The sequence below is a fragment of the Peromyscus californicus genome, unplaced genomic scaffold (assembly GCF_007827085.1).
Source record: "Peromyscus californicus insignis strain IS unplaced genomic scaffold, ASM782708v3 Scaffold_7__1_contigs__length_154581171, whole genome shotgun sequence".
Lineage (NCBI taxonomy): Eukaryota > Metazoa > Chordata > Mammalia > Rodentia > Cricetidae > Peromyscus > Peromyscus californicus.
Window position 1 is genome coordinate 56,591,432 of NW_026294595.1, and position 15,403 is coordinate 56,606,834.

A 15,403-nucleotide genomic window follows, 5' to 3' on the forward strand; every position below is an offset into this window, starting at 1 on the left:
GAAACAACTTAAAGTAAGGGCTTTTGTTATTTTTCTGAAAACTGAAACTGTGTCATCAGTTTTGAAAGAGCAGATGCACTTACGCACTCTCTTACTATTCAGAGAGTGGAACTGAGCACCCCCACCAAATGTCTGCTGGGGAAGCCACAGAACAGTGATGCAGGTGGATAAACCAGACCTACCATTATACACACACAAAAAGCCCCAGCCTTCCTCACTGCAAAGCACTTCATTCAAACCCTCAAATGTCTAGAAAAAAGGCCCTGGAGACTGACCTTTCCATTGGGTCCTTATTTCTTCAGTAGAAATTCCTCAGTACTGAAGGTGACTAACATGGAGGAGAAGGGCAAGGCAGGACAGGGGTCAAGGAACTGAGAAGCTTCATGAACAGTACAGAGTTGACTTAACGAGTTATGTGATAAGTTTCAGGCCAGCTTAAGCTAGAGAGGCCCTGTCTCAAAAAAAAAAGTTTATTTACATTCTGTGCAGAATTGCTATATTTCACATTCTCAGATGGAAAAAAACAGATTTAGGATGTGAAATTGAATTCAGCTAATTCACACATCTGAATATTTGTAGAATTCTATGGTCAATGTTTTAGAATCATGGGAAACAACACAAAGATCAAAGGTTTTTTTTTTTCATTCTAATCGTTTGATTTACTGGCTTCACAAATTTGGGTAAGTTCTTGACTCCTTTAAGACTTAGCATTGGGGCTAAGGCGATCCTTCAGGTGGCAAAGTGTTTTCTGTGCAAGCATGAGGAACTCTGCTCAATTCCCAGCATCCATGTAAAAGCCAGGCACTGGAACAAGCCTCTAGTCTCAGCACTGGGGAGGTGGAGACAGGAGGATCCTTGGATCTCACTGGCCAGCCAATCTAGCTAAGAAGATAAGCTCCAGGTTTTATGAGAGACTACCTCAAAAAAATACAGTAGAGAGCAATGGAAGACTCCCGGGCTAACCTCTCACCAAACATATGTATTCACCCATGTGCACACACCTGTACACACAGGATTTTACACATTCACGGGACTCAATTTTCTCATGAACAAAGGGATTAATAATGCAGTCTCCCGGCCTTAGTGTGAGAATAAAACAGTGCTCATGATAAGGCTTCCCATAAAGTGACGGGCTATGTCTATTTTATACAAGAGGATTATGCTGTGACCTATGTACAGCTTAGTGTTTAACCAAATCCTTAAGATAACATTGATAATGATATCATCATCTAATGTTCTAAGTTCTATGCCCAGTTCTTGTCCAAGCACATCACATGTCTCATTTTTTCCCAGAATCCCTGCAGGAACCCACAGATCCCAAGTGACTTACCTTCTCAAGTTACCCTACTCCCAGTCACACTTGGAAAGATCTTCAAACTCAAGTGCAATGTCCTTCACACCATCTGTTACTATGTCTTAGTATTTAAGGAAATAGTATTGTGGAGGAGATGTAGGGAACATAGAAACAAATCGGCTTTTCTTCCATCTCTAAGTTTGGTGAAAACACTGTAGTCCTTTGCCATATCTAAGGGGTTATGGTGGTATAATATATTTCAAAATTCCCCATCCACAAATATGTATCAAGTGCCTGCTTGCTATGTGAGCAGCAGTGTTCTATGCTATGAGAATACTACTGTCAAAACACAGCCAGTCTCTCTTCCTTGAGGCAGTATAGAAGATAAAATCTCTAGTCTTCCATTGTCCCTGCTCTATTTTCTGAGTGCTGATAGCAATATCAAGGAGGTGAATAGCAAAACAAAAGTGAGGGGAAGGAAATGGAGTAAAGAGAGTACCCAGTTAGCTTTGTACTAACCATCTTATTTTTCTCATTAAAATTACTAATTTTCATTTATGTATATGTTTGTATATACTGGTAGAAATCAATAGTTGGAAATTAAAAACTAACATAGTAGGCATATACCTACTGGAAATGAGAAATGTGTATTATACAATATATTTCCTCCCCAATTTGAAAAAAAAAGAATAAGCTTAATTCTTAGAGTAAGGGGGATGGCTTCAATATGGATTTTCCCCCCTTAATTTGTACTGGGGAAATGCATTCAACTGTGCTAAGAATTAGCCATTTTAAGTGCAAAAGAGTGGAAAAAGATCACATGCTTATTTCCATTCACTTCCTTTATATTCAACCATGTAAAGGACTGATTTAGTTTGATAAAAGTTTAGTTTAGTAATGTATAAGTTGACATGAAAACTGGATTATAAATCATTGCAGCATGACATTGGGTAAAGTAAAATATAGATTTGTTTACGGTCTTTTCAAGGACACTTATGAAATTGTCTTTTTTGTGACAGTCTTCAGAAACATCACCTCTGTCCACATGAATACCAAATTTCTTCATAAAGAAAGTACATTTAGTATTTAACTGTCTATTCCACTACCTAGCTGAAACCTACTAGGACAGATATTTCTGTTAACTCCTTTACACAGAATGGTAGACGCAGAATGTATAGAGGTTAAGGGAACTGTGACCCTTGGATACAGTTTCTCATGATGTGGTGACTCTCAACCATAAAATTATTTCATTGCTACTTCATAACTGTAACCTTGCTACTGTTATGAATCATATTGAAAATATCTGATATGCAGGATATCTGATATGTGAACCCTGTGAAAGGGTCATTTGACCCCCAAAGGGTCACAGTCAATTGGCTAAGAACTACTGTCTTAGAGATCTGAGAAAAGCTTAAGATGTGGAGATCTTGTCCTTTCTGCTGGGATTTTTCTGGCACTCCCAAAGAGAATGGGAAAATGTTCCAGAAACCAAGGAAGTTCAGAGCTGGATGGTGACTTACAGACTACTCCTGGAACTGATTCTGTCTAATAACCAGTGCTGAAAGTCCCTATGTGTTGTGGTTGAAGTTGAGGGTTAGCTCTCTGGGAAACAGTGTCAAGAAGTGAAAAGAAGAAATATCACAGCATGTATGTGTGTGTAGATGTCTGTGTGTATATGAGCATATGCATATAAAAATAATTCCTGACAGTTTTATTATTTTCATTCCTTTATGGCTTTATAGTCATACTTTTGACACATATTTTGAACTGAAGATATGCAACACAAAGAGAAGATTGCTCTTTCCATTTATAGAGTTCCATTTTCAGGACTTCTTTCTGGGTTTTGTGTTGGGATGGAATGATGATCAATAAAATCTGAGCTTGACCGAGATGGGTAACATCAGTGCTAAACCTTTGAAGCAGAGCAGAGCAGCTGCAAACGAATGTAGCTAATCCCAGTCAAAAGGAAGCCCTCCTTCCTATTGGTTAATGAATCAATGTAATTTCTTCCCAGTGATCATATCCTATGTCAATAAGAGCCCTTGATTGCTAAGGTTGACAGTCCTTTCTATAGAGTAGATAAATTATATATTTATATTGTGTATATATTATATATTTTTAAATTACCCTAAATCAGAGACTTTATATATAAATTAGAAAGTATCTGTTGTTTGTAACCACATAATAACACATGGGAAAGACTCTGTCTGGTGGTACTTAACCCTATCTCCCCCCACCCCATTTCCCACATGCCCACTCACTAGGTGCTTATTCTGCTCAAGAGCAACTTAATCTCACCACTAGAATCCTGAGAAAGTCTGACCACATTTCATGTCATGTAAACATCTCTTCTCGTGGCTTCTGGAGGGCCTTTTGTTCCACTTCTAAGAATCGTTGGTTTTCATGCAGAATTAAGAGCAGGGGAAGAGAGGAATGTGAGTCACACTGGAAGTAAAGGCCTAGAACCTTATTAGCTCTCCGAAGTCATCCTCAACAAGCCAGGTCATATAGAAGTCCTTCTGGAGGGCTCAGAAAACCCCAGAAATGGAGAGAAGGGCGTTGGATGATAAGAAAGGGGCACAGTGAGCAGGAAGGCTAGGCAGCAACAGCAGTAACCGTCATCTGCAGGGCTAACACGACTGAGCAGGAAGCAGCTTGGATGAAACAGATAACAGCTTAACTTGGCAAAGGTGTCTCTAATGTTCATTTAAAAGCATAGGAAACAGAACTCAGCTAAGAAACACATAATTGCATACAGCATGCTATTCTTGCATATATGAACTTCTGGGCCATTTTCAGCTAGCAATTTGCATGATATCATTTTTGTGGTTCCAAAGCACTGTGTTTGTTGTTTTTAACTTGGGTGACTATCTCTAGAAGAGAACATTTGTTTGCAAATATCAAATATAATCTTGGGGAAAACACCCATTTTTCATCCGTATGTGAACAGTGAAGGTAGCATTTACAGGCCCGTGTGCTCCTGTCTTTGAAAATGACAGCTGAACTGGAGGTGAATTAACTGGGTGTTAACTATAATCTTAGAAATAGTTTGGTATTTTCAGAGGTGATATGTTGTTGATTCTTATGGTAATGCAGCTTCAACTGCAGGCAGACTGGGTCTACCTTTGATGACCTGTTTTTGACATTAATTTTTAAATGTTGATAATTTTAGAGACAAGTCAAACTAAACACTGTATCACAATGAAAACTAAATTTTCTTTTGGCCTCCCTTCTTATTTCTCCTGTATTGGTTTAGTATCATGTTGTTCTAGTAGCTCCCTGTGTTAAATGTTTTTACCCTATTGACTGACACACAATATAAATACCTTTAATTCGTTGGCTTTCTTTTCCTTCCCTATTCTCCTCTCTCCTGCCTCCACTCAAGCTGTCTTTGATAATTTTCACACAGAAGATTGCCCATGTCCATTTGGATCATTCTTTATCAGGGTTTGGGCTATGGCAAGCCTCTCTCCTGTTGCTCAGCAGTGTTCTTTCTCCGGGTCTCTTTGCTTTCATTCTTCAGTCCATCGCTCCTGGAATACTCTATTAGTAGTGGAAGGCCTCAATGTTTTCCAAGAAACCAAGCCAGCAACACATTATCCATGTTCTATTCTAACTATGCTCCCGACATGACCTGAAATGACCCCTGCAATAGACAGGCCTGACTGGACTCATGGAATAAGACTCCAGAAGAGAGTTTGGGAAACTTCCTTCAGCTCAGTTGTGTTGAAGGATTAGGTATTTCCATGATAGTCCCAAATATCTTCCTATACTTCCTACACAAAATCTTTTTGACTCAGAAAGCCAATACAAATGATTTCATTTGAAATATACCATCTTTATCAATGTAGGCATTGTGAGGTTCCCCAGGAAACTGTACATAGGGTTAAGATTAGAGGGGTAAGCAGGTACTTAATGATAAGAAGACCAGTGCAGGGAATTTTGCCATAGCAGTATAAAAACTTGGTGACCTGTGTTCAAAGTAAAGAAATCCGGCTTCCCATATGCTTACCTCCTCTAATTGCTGCTAGTGCATTTATCTGCTGTTGCAACTGAGCACAGAATATTCAAGTGTTGACTGAAGATAAAATGTAAAGACAGCAAAAAAGAATCTATGACACCCATCTTATTCTTCCTCCAATCAAGGATTTGAAATCACTTTAATACAGAGTTTTACTAAGACTCCGGCTCAACAGCAAAGGGATTGTCCTGGCAAATGAAAGATCATTGCTATAAAGATGACTGTTGTACACTTTACCAGGACTATGTCCCACCTGAGTATTTCCTTCATGCTGGGCTTTTCTGCAATTTATGCATTTGCCAAAGTGTGCCTATTGATGTTTTTTTATTTACTGCTGACACCATTCTGTTTTCAAAGACCTTTTATCTTTGTTGAAAGCACCAGTCATCCCACTAAGTCTAAAACACAGGGCATTTTGTTTCAAATGCTATGCGTTATTAGTATGCTAATTATAAGTTCCACTTTCTACACGCTCAGTCATCATCGTCCAGCTCCAATAAACTGGACTTTAATTGCTGAGGACATTTTTGAAAGTGCTCTGATGATGTTGCTTATATTAATAAATGGGTAAGGCAAAAGCACACATTCTTTTCAAACATTGGTCTCTGACTCTGGATCAAATAGACCTTCTTCATTTTGTTCAGGTTAATTAGCTACCTCCGTTATCACTGAGGCCACATCTTCATGGCATCTTCATCACTCAGAGGTCATTTCAAAAAAGAATATTCAGTGTATATGGAGAACAAGTATGTTGGCAGAGAGTAACTCACTTCACCCTTAAACTGTACCCTGAATATAAGATATGACAAAACTGGCTGAAGAGAAACCCTGGAAATAAGCGCCCAGCTTTAGCTACTCTATTCTTTTAGAATAACATTGTTTTCAACAAAACTGATGATAAGCATATTTCTAAATTCTGCAGGTAGCCCCATTGGAGAGCCCTGTGGAAGGACATGCTTGGAAGAGAGAGATAATCAGTGGTTGGGGGTAACACTTTCCAGACAGCCAGGTGAAAATGGATCTATTGTGGTAGGTATTGAAGTGGGTCCACCTATCAAGATCCTGGAATCAGACTTTTGAGGTGTGACTTTCACATATTTGTTTGACTTTTGTTTTATTCAGACTTGTGGGCATAGGTGGAAAAATATATTTTACATGAAGAATGATAATAAGCTCCCCATTGGTATTTGCTACGGGATGCCTCCTGATTTGAGAACAGAACTGAGTAAAAGGATGGCCCCATGCTACCAAGGTAGGTGTCACATGATGCAGCTAGACGGAGTCTCTGTTAATCCCAAAAATGGGAGGAGAAAGACCATTGACCAAAATTGTTATGGCCAAATTAATCAAAACAAACAATTAAAGCAAGCTTTGGTATTTGTATACAGAGGTTGTTTTCCCCTAAGGTGGATTCAAGAGGTCAGCATTAGATGTGAAGAAGTCAGGCTTTTACAGCTCAGGGGTAGAGGGTTTCCAAATGGGGGATTTGGCAGACAAAATAGATGGGGTTATAGGAGCAGAGCATAACAAGTTAGTCTTAATGACCTCCTGAAACAAAGACATGATTGTAGGGTGGTCGTAAGAACAGGTAGTCAGTCATAAAAGGTAGCCATAACAGCCCTTTTGAAACTAAGGTAGGGTTGCGGGATGATTATAAACAATTTTTTGAAACAAAGACATGATTGCCACTTCCTGGAACAGGCAGTACAGAATCATTTGTAGTTAAGGATACAGGTGGGACACCGTCCAATCCTTGAGAAACAGAGGTTTAATCATACACAAGAATGAACCTAGTTTGTCTTTACTAGAAGATGGAGTTAAGGCTAAGATGGAGGCAGGCTGTTTCTTCAAAGCAAATGAAGGCTTTCACTTAGCGCTTCTTTGCATTTTCATTTTGCCTGCTCACAGAGGAAGATCTGTGATATGGCCATTGCTTAACGTAAAGCATCCTTCTCTTGTTTACCCACTACAGTCGCAATGCCCTATATGAGCACTCTGAACTTTTGAAAAGCAACCCTAAAGGTTCATTTGGATAACTGTGGAAGCTAGTTGATAATTATCCACTTTTATACTAAATTTATTTTCAAATCACTATATAAGCCTGTCTAATGCCTGGAAAGCATAGGATCCTTAAAAATCATGAAATTACATAGAAAATTCTTATTATAATGAGAATGACTGCATTTCCTGTTTTTCTAGTAGCTTCTAAGGAGTCTTTAAAAGGATTCAAGGCATTAGTACAAGCAAAGCCTCCTCACTTCCTTTTCCAGAAGCTCATAAGTATTCCTTGAAGATGTGGACTAGTGTCTAAAGCAACGGGTTGTGACCACTTTGGAGCTCAAATGACCCCTTCCAAAGAGGTCATCTAAGACCATCTACATGTCAAGTATTTACATTACGATTCATAGCAGCAGCAAAATTACAGTTATGAAGTAGCAATGAAAATAATTTTATGTTGGGGGCCACCACAACATGTGGAATTATATTAAAGGTCACAGCTTTAGGAAGGTTGAGAACCACTGCTCTAACCTTTGAAAATTCTGTCTCAATGGAAAGCTTTTGCTGTTGGTATTTTACATACAGAACTAGGATATAAACAGAGTTAGGAACAGATGTCAGTAGCATCTAAGATTTTATCTGTAACAATCAAGAACCCTAAAACTCTCTTTAGAATACCAAACATATGTATGAACGCCAGTTCTTTCTAATGACAAAAAATACTCTTACCATCTCCTTTATCACTCCAAGATAATTTTAATTAACTGTCAAAAGTTTGAACACATTAAAACTTACCGATTCTGGTAATTTTAAAATCTTTCACGTCTGGATTCTGATGTAATGGAGAAGTCTGAGTAATAAATGTTTGTATTTTACCTTTGAATGCAAGAAGATAAATGATGAATATTGAGTTCTCAATTGAAATAAAGTTCAGTCAGGATTTTATATATTTATTATCCCCTTTTGCCTAATAGTTTTGTTTTGCATATTTGAACATTTCTAGGCAGGAGCTAATTTTGCTAAGATATATCTAGCTATATACGTTTAAAAGTCAAGATGATATAAACATAGCATACCGAAATTTGTAAAACAAAGGCTCAAGTCAAGGAAATTTCTAAAGGCATGAAGAATCATGGCAAGGAATGCTTATATACCAGTGTAGTAATTTGTCAAAAGGAAGACATCCTTCTGATTTTTCTTTTCATGGAGGCCTATGAATGAAAGAGCTTCAGGAGAAGGAGGGTTGTGTCCCCTCAGTAAACTCCAAAAACATCTATTCACAGGGCTTTGCAGTAAGAGACCTCACAAGTCCACATGGGTCTTTAGTCTTTCATGAGGCAAAACAGGCAAGAAGAGAAAAATCCCAATAAATGAGTGTGAGAAAATTGAGTATCCACCTGCAAAAGAGTGAAACTGGGTTCTTATCTTACGCTATATACACGAGTGAACTGGAAATGGAAGGACACTTAGATGTGAAGCCTCCAGCAATGGAACCCTTGGAGAGTAACAGAGAGAGCAAGCTCCCTGATATTGGCCTAGTCATTGGTTTCTTGGAGGCCACAGCAAAAGCGCTAGCCACAAAAGGAGAGACAAGTGGCAGGAGAGCAGGCAGCAAAGCATCTGCACAGCCAAGGAAGTCATCGGCAGAGCGGAGAGATAACAATGAGCTGGGGAAATGGCAAGGCATTTGCAAACATCCCCAGACATGGAGAGCATTCCATGTATATACATGGATCTCACCAAAGAGACAACACAATGCCAATAACCTGATTAAAAGTCAGTAAAACCAAAATCCTTTCTTCCCAATGAAAGCAGAAAAATGGCCGAAGGGAGGTTGGTGTTACTAATCATCAGGGTATGTAAATCAAATCCAGTAAGATCGCTTCTTATCTGTTAGAATGGCTACTTACCAAAAAGATGAGAAGTTAGGTATCAGCAGAGATGGTGTGAATGCAAACCAGTGCAACATTGTGAAAGTCTACAGAAGTTTCCAAGAAGTGAAAATAGAAGCCCCACATAACTCAGCAGTCCCTTAAATAGTTTGAGAGAAAAGGACTCATGGGTGGTATACGTATGTGTATATACATACAATAGAATGCCACCCTGCCATTTGGGACCCTGCAGGTGAATATGGAGAGCACCATAAGCCAGGCACAGAAAACAACACATAAAAACACTTACATGTGAAATCTAAAAACACCAAATACCGAGAAACAGAACGGCAAAGTGGTTGGGGACGTGGGAGGTGGGAGCGGGATGAGGAGTGTCTGCCACAGGATTGAGTTACAGTTTTGTAGGATGAACGAGTCTACCAGCGTAAGGCACAGCATGACGGTTATATCTAATGTTACAGCTTGTTGTAGGAGTTTGCCAAGAGGGTAGCTTGCCATTGTTTTTACCACCTACAGACAAAAAGTCACCGTGAAGACAGAGGTATATTAAGTTGCTTGAGTGAGTAGCCATTCTACCGTGTGTGTTGACAGAATGTACTGTTGTGTACGTCCAGGATGTATAATGACTTGGGGAACTGTGAACCCAAAGCCAGAAATAGTACGTCTTAGGTTCCCACTCATTTTTTTTTTTTTAATTTTTAGTGCATGTTACAAATCCTTCCTGTGATGAGGAAGCAGGGGGAGAAATGCCTTTGCTTGTGATTCATGATGATAATTTGAAGATTAATAGAGGAGAGTTGAATGGTGTTAAATTATGACAATTATTATCATTTTCAAAAGTGAAGTGCAAAATACAGATCTTAACAGTCATGTTTGTGAAGACCTCTGAGAAAAAAAATAAATTACAGAGGATGAGATCATTATCATGAAAATTAATCCTGGGGCTGGAGAGATGGCTCAGTGGTTAAGAGCACTGGCTGTTCTTCCAGAGGTCCTGAGTTCAATTCCCAGCAACCAATGGTAGCTCCCAACCATCTGTAATGAGATCTGGCGCCCTCTTCTGGCATGCAGACAGAACACTGTATACATAATTGACCTTTAAAAAAAAGAAAGAAAGAAAGAAAATTAATCCTGAAAAATTAGAAGACCGGGTGAGAAGGGTCTTGGGTTCAAGGCCAGCCTCGGCTGCACAGTCAAACTCTGTCTCAAAAAAAAAAAATGTATATTCCAAATTTGTCTAAACCAAGATTGTATATTTTATTTTAGATTTTGTGAGAAAATTTGGAGAAAAATTTGCATCATGTCAAGCTGGAATATCTAGTTTTTACACACAGGTAACAGCCCAATATTAGCTCCAGGTATTGTGCACATATAGAAGCTTAATTCCAGGGGTTCTCTACACTCATAGTAGATTTGGGGGTCAAAACTGAGTAACATTTGAGTAATATATCTTAAGCTATAGACTATTATCACCTTATTTATCGTTTGATTTTCCATATATAATTTTAGAAAATTAATTTGTAAATGACTACTACTATACAAGACCAACTAAAATCCACACTAAAGATTATCACCTACATTAAGAATTTAACAAACACCTAAAGTAGCTAGTTATGCATTTTGATAACTTAAGAACTGAAAGTATCTACCCAGTATACTGTTCTTAATTATTAATCGAGGGTGAAAGAAATACATGAGTCTAGTTTTTATTAAAATTAGGATAATAGTGAGGGTTAACAGCTTAATAATACCCCTGAAAATCAGATAAAATCCCAAACACTTATTATCTAAAACTCTAGAGTATTATATGTGAGGTCACAATTATATCCATACCTCAGGTTAAATAATAATAAATAATGAATGTTTGGGTTTCTCTCAAAAAACCATTACAATTTTATGAATGTTTTCTTACTTTATGGAGATAAGATTGTATTGTTTGGATTAACTGCTTCTATACATGTTAACATATTTACAAATGCCTATAGCAATTCCTTCTTTAGTCCATTTAAGTGACTGTATTGAAAGTTCAGAATTACTTGGAGAACAGACTATGTTTTAATTAGGGTTGATTGCTATAAGTTGTTATACAAGAGACAAGGGCCTGCTCTCTTCCTCTCTCCTTCCTAGTTACAATAAAATATGACCTAAATTTCACTAGCTTTTTTATTATCTGAGCTGAAATTGTTAGGGACACTACTCAGTGATTTTTACAAATTAAAATAAATTAAGCCCCTGTTAACTCTCTGGTACACACGATTATCCTGGTAATGAGTCCTAATGAATTACACACTGATGATTGTCTTTCGCTGATCCACATTGTCTTTGTCCCCAAAGCTTACTCTATTGTTCAATGGTCCTTCCTACCTTTGGTCTTTGAAACCCACTGATAAGTGTGGAGAGAGCTCCAGAATTTCTTCTCTACAATTCTACTTTTAGTGATTCTGAATTAAATGTTTCCATTTAATAGCTTCATATAAAATGTACTTCCTAACAATTTGCCTAGAATGTTGTGTTTTTTTGGAGAGGTTTGGGGTGGTGAGATTTAACTTTCAAATGATGATGAATTTTCTTTTACAGGATTTAATTGTGATGGGGGCTCCAGGATCATCTTACTGGACTGGCTCCGTCTTTGTCTACAATATAACTACAAACATATACAAGGCGTTTGTAGACAGACGAAATCAAGTAAAATTTGGAAGTTACTTAGGTACTGTAAAAATTTGAGAAACTCAAATTTCTGTGCCTTAGAAATTATATGTGCTGCTCTAAACATCCTATTGCCCAGTAACAATTAGACACACCAGAAACTGTCTCAGTTAAGCATAAAGCAATAATGTTTTCATTAACTCATTATCTTATACTAAACATAGGTGGCTCTAGTCATCACCACTGTGTTTTTTATACAGGAACTGTTGAATGTTCACTGTAGAATTCCCCCCCCCCCCCCCACACACACACACTCTTTCTAAGACAGAGTCTTACTATGTAGTCCTGGTTGGTCTGGAACTCTCACAGAGATCTATCTGCCTTTGCCTCTTGAGTGCTGGAATTAAAGACGTGTGTCACCACTCCTGGGTCCCTAGGAAGGTTTTAAACTAACTGTAGTAGTTCACTCACTTAAACACATGTCTATGAACACATATGCATAAATTCTTAGATTATCAAATGAAAACCAATGGATCTTAAAATAGCATTCTAGATAAAGGAGAGCATTATGAAGTATATTCTAAAAATTGTTCTTCCACCTCTTCCTTATAGAAATTTATTTTAGTTTGTAAAGATTATCTTGGATTGTTTCTTAGAGTTTAATCATTTTTATTGTCCCTTTCTCCCTTCTCCTCATCATTGTTATTTCACAAGTCAAGAGTATCATACTTTACCACCGATATTCCTACAAAATACAAATTTTATGGCATTGTTTCCCTTTACAATAAAATACATGTGTTCTGTAGTTTCTTACAAAGCATAGGTTTGTTTAACCCTTATGTGCTTTAAATGTGAACATTTTTTTGTGCTCAGAAAGGACACTAATAAAAACAAGGAGTATCTTTATTATCATTCCAACAGAACCCATAGGACATCCCCTTATCTGTGACTGAAGAATGCCTTGAAGCATTTTTATGTAAAGTCCATACAGTAGAAAAATGAAATCTGTAACGATTGTCATCTGCAAGCTTTCATCATCCTACAGTTTTGGGTACTGTCGGATGTTGCAGCTGTAATACAGGAAGCCGGTTGCTCATCATATTGCACAGGGAATAACAGACCAGGTGTCAAGGTCATATTTTCAATGTTGAGACCTTGGAAATGCAAACCTATATAATCGTTCTTATAACATATATGTTAAACTTGCTTTAAATGACTATGTTAAATTAATAAGTTTTTTGGGGGGCTCTACCTAAATTAATCATTTTGGATTCAGTTTTATTTTCCTCTATGCAAAGAGTTAGAAAAGCACATGCCTGTTGTGAATGAAGAGTCTCATATATTTCTCTCCTTTTATGAAGGCTACTCAGTTGGGGCTGGTCATTTTCGAAGTCTACATACTACTGAAATCGTGGGAGGAGCCCCTCAACATGAACAGATAGGAAAAGTAAGACTTACATTTTTTTCCTCTTTATTTCTTCACAAAGTTTTGAATGGATTACACAAGAGAGTTAGGCATTAAAGGGAAACTGTAAACATTTTAATGATTATAAGATTAAAATGATGAACAATGTATTGCATCAATTGAATTTATGTAAAATATATTCATAGCTCTCAAAGAAATTGAGTTGAAAACCTTTAAAGGGAATTGTATAACTTAAATGGGACTTTGCTATGAGTAAATTGCTTATAAAGTTTAATTATCTATAGATGCCCAAAGAATGCATATACTGTTTTTTGTTTGTTTGTTTGGTTGGTTTTTTTTTTTTTTTTTTTTTTTTTTTTTTTTAGCAAAAGGCAGTTGAGACAGGTAACGCTGCATAATAAGACTAAAAAGAATAGAATAATTCTAGTTCTATATTTTTCTGCATTGCCATATGAACATTGGGCACTCCATTTTTTGGTAAACCTTTTTCTGTGCCTTCTCTGTAGGATCCAAAAGTTAGTTCCTCAGAGGATAGTGTTGCAAACCAGGCTTATTAATATGAACGTTTTCATATCACTCTTAAAATTTGTAGCAGTAACAATTTTATTAAACATTTAATATTTTATATCTGTCCAATTATATATTATACAAATTGATGTTTCAATTAAACAAATTAAGTATTTTTTAAATGGTAAGAAAGTAAGTGTTTTTTAATTATTTCCCCAATTGCAGGCATATATATTCAGCATTGATGAAAGGGAACTGACCATCGTACATGAAATGAAAGGTAAAAAGGTAAATATGTCTCTGCCTTTGGGGTCACTGAGGGTTTCTGTGGATAATGCTGTACGCTCTCATTGTGCATGTGCTTTACTTTGGAACAGCTTGGCTCATACTTTGGAGCTTCTATCTGTGCGGTGGACCTCAACGCAGATGGCTTCTCCGATCTCCTTGTGGGGGCTCCCATGCAGAGCACCATCAGAGAGGAAGGGAGAGTATTTGTGTACATCAACTCTGGCTTGGTATGTCTGAGAGGCCCCAAACTGGAAGTCATTTATGAATTATAATTCAGGCTGAAACTGCTCTTATTTCAGAGTTCTGAGACTATGGATTATTTTTGATTTTTTTTTTGTGTGTGTGTGTATGTGTGGTGTGCGAGTGCATGATGCATGTACATACATGCTATGCACACCATGGTGCACGTGTGAAGGTCAAAGGCAGTCGTCCTCTCCTACCTCATGTTTCTGGGATTCAGCTCAGGTCAAGAGACTTGTACAGGAGGCACTTTTATGCACTGAGCAATCTTGCCAGGTCAAATATAGAGTCTTAAGCTTATCTGATGGACCAAAGAGAAACTTCTACTGCTGTACTCATGCTCTGAAAATGAAACAAAGCATGACAGTGAGCAGCTGTTCCAGAAATTTGAAACTCATATGTTGTAGAAAAGTTGATTAAATAAATGTATTGATTCTAAAGATACCATATGAGTATGATGGAATTTCTGCACACCGCTTATATGGATCCACTCTAGTAACTGAAATTTCCTTTGGTTTAATTTTGGTACAAATACAATTTAGAAAAATGATTTGTGTAGATACTTCAAAATAGATTTTTATATACCTCAATTAATTATGGTCCTTACATAATTTAGCAAATTATAAAATGTTTGTTATTAGGAATAGATGAAGCATTCAATGTTTTTAATTTCTTGACTTGTAAGCAGAAATAAGGTCCACTGATAAAATATTATTGCACAGTTCATTTGGATTATATCCTGAAAATAGTATGAGATTGGCAACATTTATTCTGAAGTGCATACATTGTTCAATTAGATAATTACTGACTATTGTTCAGCTTCAAGTCATGAGCAGCATTTGTAGTGGAAACAGGTGCCTTGATTCAATCTCTAGAGCTCTGGCCTTCTCTGAACAGCTCTGTTTCTTGATATTAAATCAAGCAAAAATCAAGCAAAGCACCTTCTTTGCTCCTTTGGTTTGAAAAGAAGATCAGGCTGATCATGTCTTGGGACACAGCATCTTTTAGTTGAGATTTAGCAAACTGTGCTTGTAACTTCGCTGACTCAAAAATTTCAGAGAATTTGATAAGTTCTCATTTCAAACATCAAA

At 37.3% G+C, this 15,403-nt stretch overlaps 1 protein-coding gene across 2 annotated transcripts in view; it reads left to right on the top strand.

Annotated features, from left to right (window-relative positions):
* Positions 1-15,403, top strand: part of Itga4 (integrin subunit alpha 4) — a 78,971-nt gene that overhangs the window by 11,570 nt on the left and 51,998 nt on the right. For both annotated transcript variants that reach the window (XM_052724485.1, XM_052724486.1), the window contains exons 3-9: positions 6,238-6,344; positions 6,438-6,567; positions 10,472-10,539; positions 11,783-11,912; positions 13,213-13,298; positions 14,010-14,072; positions 14,162-14,299. In XM_052724485.1, the coding sequence (XP_052580445.1) occupies positions 6,238-6,344; positions 6,438-6,567; positions 10,472-10,539; positions 11,783-11,912; positions 13,213-13,298; positions 14,010-14,072; positions 14,162-14,299 (722 nt within the window). The remainder of the gene's footprint in view (positions 1-6,237; positions 6,345-6,437; positions 6,568-10,471; positions 10,540-11,782; positions 11,913-13,212; positions 13,299-14,009; positions 14,073-14,161; positions 14,300-15,403) is intronic.